This window comes from Ambystoma mexicanum, chromosome 10 (genome assembly GCF_040938575.1).
Source record: "Ambystoma mexicanum isolate Mex_15411 chromosome 10, UKY_AmexF1_1, whole genome shotgun sequence".
Taxonomy (NCBI): Eukaryota; Metazoa; Chordata; class Amphibia; order Caudata; family Ambystomatidae; genus Ambystoma; species Ambystoma mexicanum.
This window is the reverse complement of record NC_090932.1, coordinates 1,241,607,108-1,241,620,255: the sequence shown is the minus strand read 5'-3', so window position 1 is coordinate 1,241,620,255 and position 13,148 is coordinate 1,241,607,108. Positions and strand designations below refer to the sequence as shown.

The following is a 13,148-nucleotide window of genomic DNA, read 5'->3' as shown; positions in this document are numbered from 1 at the left end:
TTTGGTTAAAAAAAAAAGGTATTTGGAGATAAATCTTTTGAAGCAAATTAGTGCAAATATGTTCACGCTACTGTAGTCCACAGGAGAACAATCATATATACAGCTAAAGAGGATATATATTTTTAGTGATCCCCAAGTTAGCAACACTAATTTAAGCACACAATTTTCACTGGCACTCGTTTCAGTAGCAATTTACCACTGGGCTGCGGGCAAGACATGTAGGACCTTGGAACAGTATGTAAGAGCAGTGGAGGAGGCCTCTTCTGTGCTTTTGCCTATCATAGTAGGTGCAGACTGGAAGGTGGTTGGCGCTGACCTATAGATCCACGATCACACACTGTTGCAGAATCTGGAACACAGCACCTTTGTGGGGTGCATCCATATACTACATGATGGCACAGCATTTTAACACTTGGAAATAAGTGGCCTACCCACAAAGGGAAGGCAACTGGAGAACCTGAAGAAGAGGCTGGGGGAATTCCCTTGAAGGTGGTGGGGTCAATTTGTATTTACCAGATGGGAAGTGGGTTGAAGAGGGTTTGCATATAAGAGAAAGGGGATGCATGTCATGACATGGGGAAAGAGATGATACAGAAACTAGGTCTTGCAGGTTGCCTCTATGTACAAACCACATAAGATACTAAAAACCAGTTGCGCAAGCAGTGACCAAGTAGAGCAATAAAAAGTAATCACTTCAGGTAAACTATTGTTTTGCGCTTGAGCTAAACTGAACTATATGCAGGTTTTTATGAAGTGCTTGAAAGATTTTTCCAACACAAAAAAAACAGCAGAAATGAACACATTTTATGCAAATAAATCCATCTTCAGGATGAGATCAACAAATGGAAGTACCATTTCATGAACTTTAATTACTAAGACCAACGGTCTTTACCTTTTATTAAGAGTCCCTTCGTCCTTCTCATAGGGCTTCACAAACCATTTGCCGACCCTCACAAACCTTTTATCCATCAGGCACCTGCAAAATAATTTCATGGTCATTAATTACGAGTAGCTTTTGATATCATGCTAACTTTTCTGAGTCAAGCATTGCAAAGTACAGCCCTAGAATTTACAGATTCCCCACATTTGCAATTTGACACCTATGCAGATTACTATAGTTTCACATGTACAATCATGTTATATTGCCTCAATTAGCAAAGCATGCTAATATATGGATTGTTGTCCCAGTCAATGCTAACATTTTACTCCGAGCATGTCAGTCTTGAGGAAAGCACTATCAGAGTTCATCAATCAAGAATAAAAACATTCAATTGGAAGACTTTTAATCCAGAGTTGGATCAAATGGTACACGCTTCTAGCCATCAGGATAACGGTACTCCTAGTCCATAGCCCCTTTGCCTGCATAATTCTGGGATGTTATCCCAGGAGGGGCTAGGACCAGAGTATACTGCAAAGCAGTGTAAAAATTCTGGCGTGCATGACCACACCACATGGAAACTCCTATGTGTGCAAGCACACACACGCCATTTGAACTATTAAAAATGACAAAAGGAATAGGTACTAAAACCATTAATTATGCAAAACACTTGACTTAGTATTGTGATCAATTAAATCAGAATACATCAACATATGTGCACTACTTTGATTAGTGGCATGACAGACTACATATGTAATTTGAAAAACATTCCCTATAGGTGGGTGTCCAAAATTCATTATTAATGGAGAACATCCGGAATCACAAAGCTGGATATGAAAGGGAATACATGAACACAATACAAACACATATATATTCAGTGAAAAAACTTTGTTAAAGGGAGGTTATGGTTAAGTTGCACTAAAACGTACCAAAATCAGTGGAAAAAGTCTGTTAAAGGGATGTTACAATAAAAACCGAAAAAACCCAGACAATTTGCTGGTTATGTTAAGGTAAGCAACCATAACTCACGCCACCACTGTGCACTACTAAGACTAACAACCAGGACATCAAGGATGACATCACGGACATCAGAAATCTGGGGCACTTGGTTTTGTTCACTAACATATGAAAACAAAACTGTTTTCTTCACCGATTGTAATCATTTTTAAATGGAGAAGTTGCGATATATGCAGAAGACGTAAACCTTCTTCTATATTATACAAGTACTTGGATTATGGTTTGGTGTCCGCCAGCTCATAGTGCACAGATATGGCTAATAAGCAGGCCTTACACACAATTTGACTACATATTGAACTATAATTTTATTGACATTTTGTATTAATGTGGTTTATCTTCTGTACTGTAGTTTGCCAGTATACACCTCTAATTTGTATGCATTGTGGGTCTTTATATGTATTGTTTATAGTAACAAACATGCATAGTAGATATTGATTTATTACCTTTGCATTCCATGCTTAAAATTACTGAAAACTCTGCAAGCATATATTTAATAATTTTACAAAGCAAAACTATCAGAATAAAAATATTGCATTGGTACAGTGTATGCTGCACCCATTTCTTATGTGCATGTATGAGTAGCTTCTTGTATCAGGAACACTAATAATATTTTCTTTTAATAAGTAAATTTGTTCATATGTTAAGTACTTTTGACTAGATCTCCCAATCACGCCTAACACCTTGCTACCAACATTATAAACAGAACCCCTTGTAAGGACTTGAAAATTGTGATGTCATCTTTGATGTCGTGGGTGTTAGTCTTAGCAGTGCACAAGGGTGGCCCGTGTTATGGTTGCTTACCTTACAATGAATTTCTAGGGGGTTTTCGGTTTTAATTGTAACAATAACATCCATTTAACAAACTTTTACCACTGATTTTGGTACGTTTCAACTTAGCCATAACGTTTCTTTAAATAAGTTTTCACTGAATTTGATAGGTTACTAGTGCAACTTAATCATAACATCCCCTTATTTTCAAAAAATGTAGCAGGCGCTCCTTTCCAGAAAGAACATGGCATGATAACCTGTTCTGTGTTTTTTTCCCCCACTTTGAGAGTTCGCAGCAATTGCTTTTTTCTCACTGTACCTTTCACAGATGGGAAATATCCATGTGCATATCAGTCTTTGTCCCACCCACATGGGCAGTCCAGCACCAAAATGCTATGGCAATTCCCTTCAGAACAAGAGTACCAACAGCAACCCCCATACACGTGTTTCAGCCTTGTTGGGCCTCATCATTGAGGTGGAGCCGTGCCTCTGAGCACAGTGAGCATGGTGTCCACGTCTGGGTTCTTCCAAGTAACTCGGTGTGACCAACGTACATTACGATTAGTGCAACTTAACCATAATATTTCTTAAACAAAGTTTTTTCACTGAATTTTTTAGTGCAAATTAATCATCACGTCCCTTTAACAAAGATTTTCACTGACTTTCATGGGGTTTTTACCAGGATACCCTTTTTCCATATGTCCCTTACATCATACTGAACCCCTGGCCCAAACATGATAGCCACAGAGTCTGCCGACTGTGTGACTGTCCGCAGACTTCGGACAGCATTTACACACTGCCCAAAAGCATAGAGCTTACCTTACATTGTTGTATCCTGCAACGGGCAAAAACATGTACATGAAACTTTAAGAGATTATGTACCACATCCAAAAATAAATATGTATAGAAATTCTGTACTCGAGAAACCAAAAGTATGTTGTCATAGGTTGCACAACATAATGGAATGCACAAAGTTTAACTGTACACCTAACAATAGTACCTCAGTGGAACCTTCCTTACACACTGAGCAGCAGCTGGCAGATCTGCCAGAAGAAACCCGTAGAAAAATAGTGCACTATATTTCTTTCTGTAACATCACAATTTATTATGTATACATTACTTGTAAGAAATAGCAGTATTTTCTTTCAAAAGAATGGCAAGCACCTGGAAGTGGTTGGAGGAACATTTCCCCCATGACGAAATGAGTGAAGGAAACCACTCTAATGGTACAGAATACATTTTCTAAAGAAGAAAAAGTGATGTAATTTGTTGAGCAGTCACTAAAACATGGTTTTCGTTTTAACAGTAAATAGTGCAAATGAAGAAAATGGGCCCAAATTACAATGAAATGACCCAGAATATGGCCGCAGTCGGCACCCAACTCTGAACGCAGAAAAGGAACTAAATTGTATCTGAAAAAATGGATGTAAATTGTTTTATACAGTTGATGAGGTTTGTTAAAAATCATGTCAAAGAAAATAACTGATATCACTGACCGACTTGTACCTGTGCCAATTCACCCTATCCCAACCAATCATACCCATCAAATTACCTAAATCCAAAGATGCTATGATGAAACCTCAATCCCATCCTCCCCTCATGAACAGTGTGTAGAAAATCCGAATCCTCCCATATATGTTTCCCATTCCGATTCCCCATCTCTTTCTTAATTGGATGTATATTTTTGTTTTCAATAAATGTGTGTGTGTACTGTTGCTGCGTTTAAAAAACAAAAAAAAGACCAATTTGTAGTCCGCGGACTGCGCGACTGTCGGGGCTGTCCGTAACCAAAATGGAGTAGCCAGACACCGCGCCTGTTCGGACAGGTCTGCTCTGTGGTGTCGCACTTTTAATTAGTTCGGGGACTTTGCTCCTGTCCTGCAGACACTGGCCCGCACCTGATCTCACTGTGCCACCAGATACCGCGCCTCTCCGGACATGTCCACTCGCATGTGTTGCACTTTTAATTAGTTCAGGGACTCCACCCCAGTCCTACGGACCCTAGCACGCATGCGCACACCGTCTCCCGCACAATAAGTGTCTGCAGGACAGCGGTCCGGTCCGTAGACATGTGACCGCACCCGCACTGCGCATCGGGAGTATCCGTAGACAGTGTCCATACACCCCAGAGAGTTTAAGTGTATTTTTGGCCAATCCAGGGTGTTGAAACTTCACCCTTGCAGAACTCCTAGACTGTGTCTTAGTTGATCTGGAAACTTCTAGCTTTTTAAGCCCCATCTGTGGATCAACTGTCTGTGGACAGTCCCTCTAAAAGGGACCCACCGACTACTGCTCCTCATTGTGTTTCTGGCTGTCCAGGAGAGAACACCTGCTGCTGATTTGGGCTACTGCTATCTCTGCTTTCTGCTTCTAGACAGAATTGCTTCCATGGCTACTGCAGCTGCCCCACCACCACCATCTGGAGTGCCAGGAGAGGGGAACAGGTGTGGTGTTACAGAGGTGAATCAAGAGGTGGATGAGCTACTTGAAGTCCATCTCTTCAGCTACCAATGTGAATCTTGGGTGTGGCAGCTTTCACTGTTGGGGAGTCTACCGAAGGCTTGGGCGGACAAGGTTAGATGCACTTTGTGCAAGGTTGTGCCCCGCTTCGGAAAACTGGGTCTGTACAGTTACGGGACCACCTCCATGCGGCGCCACCTCAGATCAAATTATAAGGGAGCCATGTGAAAGGTCGTACCTTTCGAAGGGATGAGTAGGCTGACAGCCACTACCACACCCTCATCATCCACTCCTGCCACCACAAGGAACACTCCTGTGAGGCAGATGATCCCTGTGAAGTCTTGCAGGCCATACATGACGCAGTCAACCTTTATCCGTTGAGGGTAACAGTGCTCTGTATGTAAAGGCCATCCTTTAAAGACCTGGATGCTGCACGCCCTGTCCGTGGACACCTTAACAGCCCTTCTTTCCTTACCACTTTAATTTTTGTAGCACTCCTTCATTGGCTACCTTCAAGCAGTCACACCCATCCACCAATCACATCCAAAAACTCAACATCTAACTAACACTTCAGATGTACTGTTGAACACGGAGTACAATGTCTCTTGTTACTCGCAAGCACGTGCATCAAAAACTAATGTAAACCTCTCCAAGAGGTCTGCTTGCAGATTCAAGCACATCTGCATTCATCAACACAAAGGACAGGTATCCATATTTTTTTAAATTACATTTCCAACTCTTTTGCAAATGCACATAAAAAGGATTCCTGCCACTTAGCCTGCATTAACCTACTCAATCATACTCTCGTGTATCCCACCTCCTGACATCAACTGGCAGCTACTTACAATGCAGTGTTTGCAACATTTTCTTTTAGTGAGGATTTTCATAACTGTTTCAAAACACATATTTGCAATTTCAGCAGCACTGTCTTTTTTTTGAAAGAAAAGAATAACACATTTAAAACCTTTCCACAGCATGTATAAGTGCAAGATCCTGTGTCAAAGTTCAAAATAATACCAGTACATGCATACTTGCCAATATGACCCATTATAATCTACAAATTATCATTTTCTTCATTCATTCTATCACTTTTAACACCACTTCGCCAACTAACAAAGTTACACTAAAACTCCCACAATGCAAACTCAAAACGAAAACTGCATGTATGTTACCAAAGCATGGCATGTACATGGAATGAAAAATGGCAAAAAATGCGTTCAATATTTATTTCAGCACCATTTGAAGTAAAACAAATAAATGCATGTACACATTTACAACAGTTGTGTGTAATTTTCAATAAATAAATTAAAGAAAATGGAAACGAGTTCAACATTTTGCAATAATTCAGTGTGTGCAATTTCATTAACTTTCCTGCACATTCACACTTGCTAATAATCACCTTTCTAATATGTACGTGCTTATTGGCGCCTCCACTTTTCTATGCATTTCGGGACGTGCAGTGCACCTTTTCTAATGCAAATAGTGCAACCATAGCTCCCACAATACAAAAGAAGAACCGTAATTTAATAAGCAACTACACATTACAATGCATCCCATTTGCAAGTATGTATGTACTGACAAAAGAAAACCTTCACAGAAGTGCCACTTAAGTGTTCTACTAATATTTTCCATCTCCATTTCTTAAGCACAGTGCTGCTATAAATCCACAAAACCATTTCTTAACTTTCAAGTACAGCCTCCCAAAAAAGACAGCTTTATAAAAAGCATTTTCCATTTTGAATTGCAAAAAAAACGTCACACTTTCTTGCTACAGCCCCGTTAGACATACTTATCACAGGACCACTAGCCCCATTAGCAATGAAGCTAGCTGCAGAAAAATGATTAGGAATCTGGTGGCAACCTGTCTGCAACGACGGCAGGGTTGCCACCATACCCGTAATGAGGCCCAATGCTATTAACTCTTCTTCCCAAAAACTCCTACTAAATTCACAAATGTATAAAGTAAAATTATTTCATCACCTTGCATATCCACTAATTTTCTTCTTTCGCAATTGCAGTGAAGAACAACCTCCTCGAAGACGACGTGAAGAATACCACTCTTCACATCCTACAAAGTAAGTATACTAGTGTAGTAGTATTCTTTCTGTTACTCAAGAGTACTGTGTAGCCGCATAGTAGCCTACACATTCTTTTTCAAACCAACACCATTTATTTCCCTCAGGATCTTTACGGTGCTCCAGAAATCTCGAACGACCTTCATCCAGCTAGCCTGAAGGCCATTTGGTCAATCCCGTTGGACTTGGATACGATTAGATGGAAAATAAAACTTCTTAACGGATCCAGGGCGGCTGGCCCCGATGGCATCACAAACTTTGATAAAACCAAAAACATGGAACCTTGGTCTGCTTTTATAAAGGAGGTCTTTATGAATTGTGTAGTCATCTACGATCACATGGGTTTGTGAAAAATGTCGGGACAACAGTAAATATTCTAGCTGTGAGTACATTAAAAGCAAATGTTTTAGAGGGCCGGCCAAAAATCTACATGGCATTCATTGATCTGGTCCAGGCCTTTGATCTGGTAGACAGACCACTTTTGTGATCTAAACTACACCAACACACCTGCCCCTAAGGAATCCTGGACCCCATTAAGGCCCTTTACTCTGAAACCTCGATATGTGTCCGCCTGAACAACCAAGGCCTTTGATCAGCATGGATTAAAACGGGGAGAGCGGTCAAACAAGGCTGCCCTTTGGCCTCTGCACTATATAATGCCTACACAGCGGACTACAAGGACTGCTAGGACAGAGTTCGCTCATTCCCCCCCCCCCCTCCCCGACACTGGGCAAGAGTAAAATATCAAGATTGTTATACGCAGACAACATTATCCTCATGGACATAACTCCGATAGGCCTCCAGAGGTAGAGAAATAACTTTGATGTCTACCTTACAGATACTCATATTTTGATGAATCTTGATAAAAACGAAAATCATGACATTTGGAAGTAAAACCAGGAATGTGGAGAAATTCTCATGCTCAGTGGACAACACCCAAATGGAAATTGTGAACAACTTTAAATATTTGGGTGTCATTTTAAACAAAAGCAGCAAAGAAACACTGATGCAGGAAAGTTGATTTTCTATAAGACGAAAGTCATCCCAAGCCTGATTTACAGGGCAGAAGCCCTCCCAAATCTTCTGGCAAACTTCTGGCCAAGACTAGAAGGGCTCTATTGGAGAAAGGTCCTTAATCTTCCTCAATCCCTTCCAACTGCTCTGATAAGGAGGGATCTTTCACTACAATTGCTGGGCTCAATAGTGGCATGAAATGAAACTATATTATACCGTAAAATGCTGCTTCCTTCTCCTCCACTGATCCTAAAAGAAATATATCGGGAAATTCAAACAGGGTCCTGCAAAATGCTTCAGGAATGGGCAGCAAGGATTCTATCACTCCTACCCTCAAGAGGAACTTCTCCACAATCCAGTAAAAGTTAAACAACATATTATAGAGAGAGATTGGATAGATATATTGGAAAAATCCTCGGCCACAAAACTGCTGCAAGATTTACCTCCCTATATGACTAAAGTGAATGATCCAAACCCGTATCTGTCAAAATGCCCGGAGAAAAACCTCAGTGACAATTTCATGAGAATTTGTCTAAACATTCTACACACGAGGGAAATCCTGGCAAGAAGGAATCAGTCAGAAGTAAAATCATGTGAGTTCTGTAAGCAGCCTGAGAAGACGGAAACAATCAAACATCTCCTGTTAAACTGCTCTGGTGTAACAGCCCCTCGTTCATTACATTTAGGACACCTACTCAGAAATCTGCACTTTTAAAATGAGGATGAATACTGGTGCCGGCTCATGAGTGGGGAAAAGGCATTGTGGGTCATTGCAGTGGTGGGTTGCTTCAGAAGTATTTGCTTACTCACCTGACGGCCCCGAATGATAGAAAAACCTCTCACGTTTTGCCTGCTGGACAATCTTTTAGTCGGATGTTAGATGAACTTGACGGAAATCCGAAAGGACTTATTTAATGCTGGAAATCTCTCTTGTAAAAATTGTTTTATGCAATTAAATCAAGTAAATAAAAAGAAATGCACTCTTATTCATTACACCTCAACATGTAGACTCTTTGTATTCTCAACTGAACACTTATCATAACAACCGCTACTATCCTGAAAGCATCGTAATTCATACTAACACTCTTGCGCATTAACCCAAGCCCTTCACATATCTACATACACAGCGACTTTTACAACCTTCCCAAACACAACTAGCAGCCCATTGCACAACCACACAGCCCTCTATTTATGTCTGCCCTCATATTGACACTAATTCACAATAAACGCAAATATATTCCACAACTTTCAAACCAACATTTTCCTTTTTTCCCCCCCAACAGACAGAACAGAATGCCTACTAAAAAGCAACTCTGCAGAAAACAAAGAAAAAATAGACCAGATAAAAAGAAAAGCATGCTAAACACTCATCCACATCTAGCAGAAACAACCAGCTAGCACTAAAAAACTAGGGCCCTCGAATGATTGGTTTATAGGAGAAAGACAGTTTAGAATCGAAACTGAAACTTTCTTTTACCGAGGATTCCCAGCCTGACGACAGGAAATATTCATGAGCATGTGATTCCATGCCAGTACCCATGCTGGAGAAATAAAAAAATGTATAAAGAATAAAACTGCTGATGACCCTACCACTATATCTACCAATGTTAACAGCCAAATTTATGCATTCCCAAAAATGTATTTTACAAAAATAAAAATTCCACCATAGAGTACTTTCCAATCTTATGAAAAAAGCGGAAAAGTCACGCCCGACCCTTACAAATTACTGCAGAAGACTAACCCTGGAAAGCTCTCATTGTCAGCGCAATTCTGCTCAAAAGAAATTTGTTTAAATTAATTTTAACCAGAATGAAACCACTAACAAAATTAATGAGTAAATTACAAAAAGTTTTTCTAAACATGTGCACTGTCAACACAGATCATTTTGCGAACTTCTATGAAGGTGAATGGATTCTCACAAGCAGCACAAAACCATATTTAAATGAAGAGGCTTATAAACAAGAACAGAAAAACCCAACAGCCATACATAGTAATGGCCGAGGGTATGCAATGCTAGAAAACACCATTATGGCACAAGAAACCCTTATTGAAAAAACTTCCCCAACAAACTTGCAATCAACTGTTCCTTGCGCCCAACCAATCCGTTCAGTCTACAAATGGCCATACATCTCAATGTATAACATACGGCAATTAATCCTTCAAATCTTTACGACAATTCTTCAAACACTATGTGAAAGTAAAAGACAAAATTAAAATAAAAATTTAACAAACTGTCCAGTGTGTAATTACACTGGACTGCAAGGACATTCATTAACCTGCATTTCAGGACCTGTTTGCAAAAGCACCTTCCAACACATCAACATGTTAGAAACACACTATTCCACTATAGGGAATCTTCTGCAGAGACTATACTATCCAAAATGTCCTGCTTTACAACTGCAAAATGTTAATAACTTTCTCTTACATGGGACAGCCAAATAACTATTTCAACGAATAGAACACAACCAAAGTAAATATTTTGGAAGTGAAGATTACTTCGAAAATCCAGTAACTTCAGAGAACATTGGCGAAAACATTACAAACGACAATCTTCTAACAAACAAAAAAGAAATAGCAAAGTTTAAAAGCACATCTGCTGAGATACAAAATTAAGTGTGTGTGTGTTGTGGCAGAACATTTTATAAAAAGAGCACACAAACTGTAGATATGACTTACAAAGTAGAACACAATGAGGAATCTGAATGGTTCCAATTAGCTCTAGATCTAGTAACAGAAAATAGATACAAAATAAGTGACCCCTCAATACTTTGCACATATTGTAATACAAAGCTTATTAATCAGATGCCTTTACTAATAACTTGGAAATATTCCCACTTCCAAAACCTCTCCAAACAGTTTAATTTGTAGGAGAGCATTATAAACCAAACAGTACATACATTTCAAGCTATAATACGCTTTCAACCCAAAACAGCCAAATTGCCTCCTCCTGAATTACTAAAAGGCATTTGTGGCAAAATAGTTCATTTGCCATTAGATCTTAACGAAAATGTAGAAACTTTAGGAATGTAACGGCCAACAGATCAATCTTTGATTATCCTAGTTAATGGTGCAACAACAAACGACAACAAAATTTGGCAAACAACCAGTAGACTTAAAGTTAGAAAAGCCCTACAATATCTAAACAAAAACAAGGAGTACTACAAAGATATACACACTGAACACAACTTAAGGGAAACAACCAAAATAATTCAGGATTCCTCTCCAACTGGCCAGTTTGAACTTCTAGTGCATCCAATATTTTAGACCAGTATACAATTCACGAACTACATTCCAAAGACAATGCATTAGAAGCATATCAAATGCGTCAAGCCAAAGGATCTTCAATCAGCATATGGGAGAAAAGTGTAGAAGCACAAGCCTTTCCTCTACTCTTTCCTACAGAAAAAGGGGGAATATATGATGAAAGATCCACACAAATAACCGCATCAGAATATTGCTCTTTACGAATGTATGCTGAAGACCCCCAGATTCAGACAAAATGTTGAATACATATTCCACCTCCTGTTCGAAAGTGAACTAGCAACTCTATGTTACGGAGTTGCCCAAACATTGAAAACAGGCTCCACATTTTTTAAACAGGTCTCCTACCCAACTACTTCAAAAGATAAAAAGACAAAGATGAAGTTTTGCAGTCAAGTATCACAAATCTCTTGGCAAACATGTGTGGTACAAAAGAATACTGGTTCCGACGTATCACTGATGTATGGTGTATGCTTAGGAACCTCGGCCCACCCACATGGTTTGTAACTTAAAGTTGTGCAGAATATGCATGGGATGACTTGCACAATTTCCTACGCATAGAAAACTGAAACAAAAAAGCAATAGACATAAAACACCGGGAGAACTCTGCTCTCTTGACCCTGTATCAAGAAACATTCACCACCACTTTATTGTCATGCTACACTTCATCTGTAATAACAAATTCATCCCCTCAGAGAAGTGGAACACTTCCTCTGGATTGATATTCTTCTCTCCAAAAGAGCACCACACATCCACACGTTTTTGTGGATAAAAGATGCTCCTAAATTTGGTCATGACAGGGATGCCACTGTTTTGCAGTTTATTCACAAATACATAACCTGCGACATGCCTTCAGAAGCCACACATACTGAGCTACATACACAGATTTCCGCTCCCAAAAACATAAGGGTGGCAAATCCTGCTGACGCAGATATAAAAACAAAGGTAAATACTACACCAAATGCTGCTTTGGTTTCCCTAGACCAGTTTCAGCAAAAGGACAAGTAAAAAGCTTCATGTCTTCTGTCAGACAGTGTGAAAGGCAAACCGCCTAAAAAAACACAGCATTAAAATAAAGGAAGATTCAAAGTAAATCAATGATTACAATGTAATCATTGCCCTCGTGTGTAATGCAAACATAGCTATACAAAATATTGCAGACAATTCCACTGCTGTTGCAAGATATGTCCCAGCTTACCTAACCAAAGCGGAGAAAACAGCTAAAGGACATCTGGGATGACATATCTGACAAAACAGCATCACAAACATTGTACAGCTGTGACATAAATATGCTCTCCCATAGACAATGTGGATGCTACGAAGCTGCAGACCATTTATAAGGCAAATCTCAACACAGTCTGGCTAAGCCTTGGTCCAGCTGCATCAAGAAAAAGAGTGCTAGAATCCTACCAAGGCATTGAAACAATAGCCAAAAATGATCCCAACGGCCAAGACATTGTAAAAAAACAATGCATTAGACACGTACTATCCAAACAGAAGTACCGCTTTGGAAAACATGTGCCTCTACCACATAGCCCAAAATTTCTCCTACAAAAATAATGTGAAACCAGATGTAAAATGTTGGAAATACGGGGTTCCAGCTTGTGATGGGAGCAGCGTCAAACTAACCAAACCCAGCCTAATTAATCATATGAAGTTATCATTTGAAATTCCTC

General features: G+C 39.6%; 1 protein-coding gene across 1 annotated transcript in view; it reads right to left on the bottom strand.

Moving 5' to 3' along the window:
• The window catches only part of MED13L (mediator complex subunit 13L), a 2,324,591-nt gene that overhangs the window by 1,472,882 nt on the left and 838,561 nt on the right, over nucleotides 1–13,148 (bottom strand). Inside the window, exon 4 of the mRNA XM_069619219.1 lies at nucleotides 893–976. Coding sequence (XP_069475320.1) covers nucleotides 893–976 — 84 coding nt within the window. The remainder of the gene's footprint in view (nucleotides 1–892; nucleotides 977–13,148) is intronic.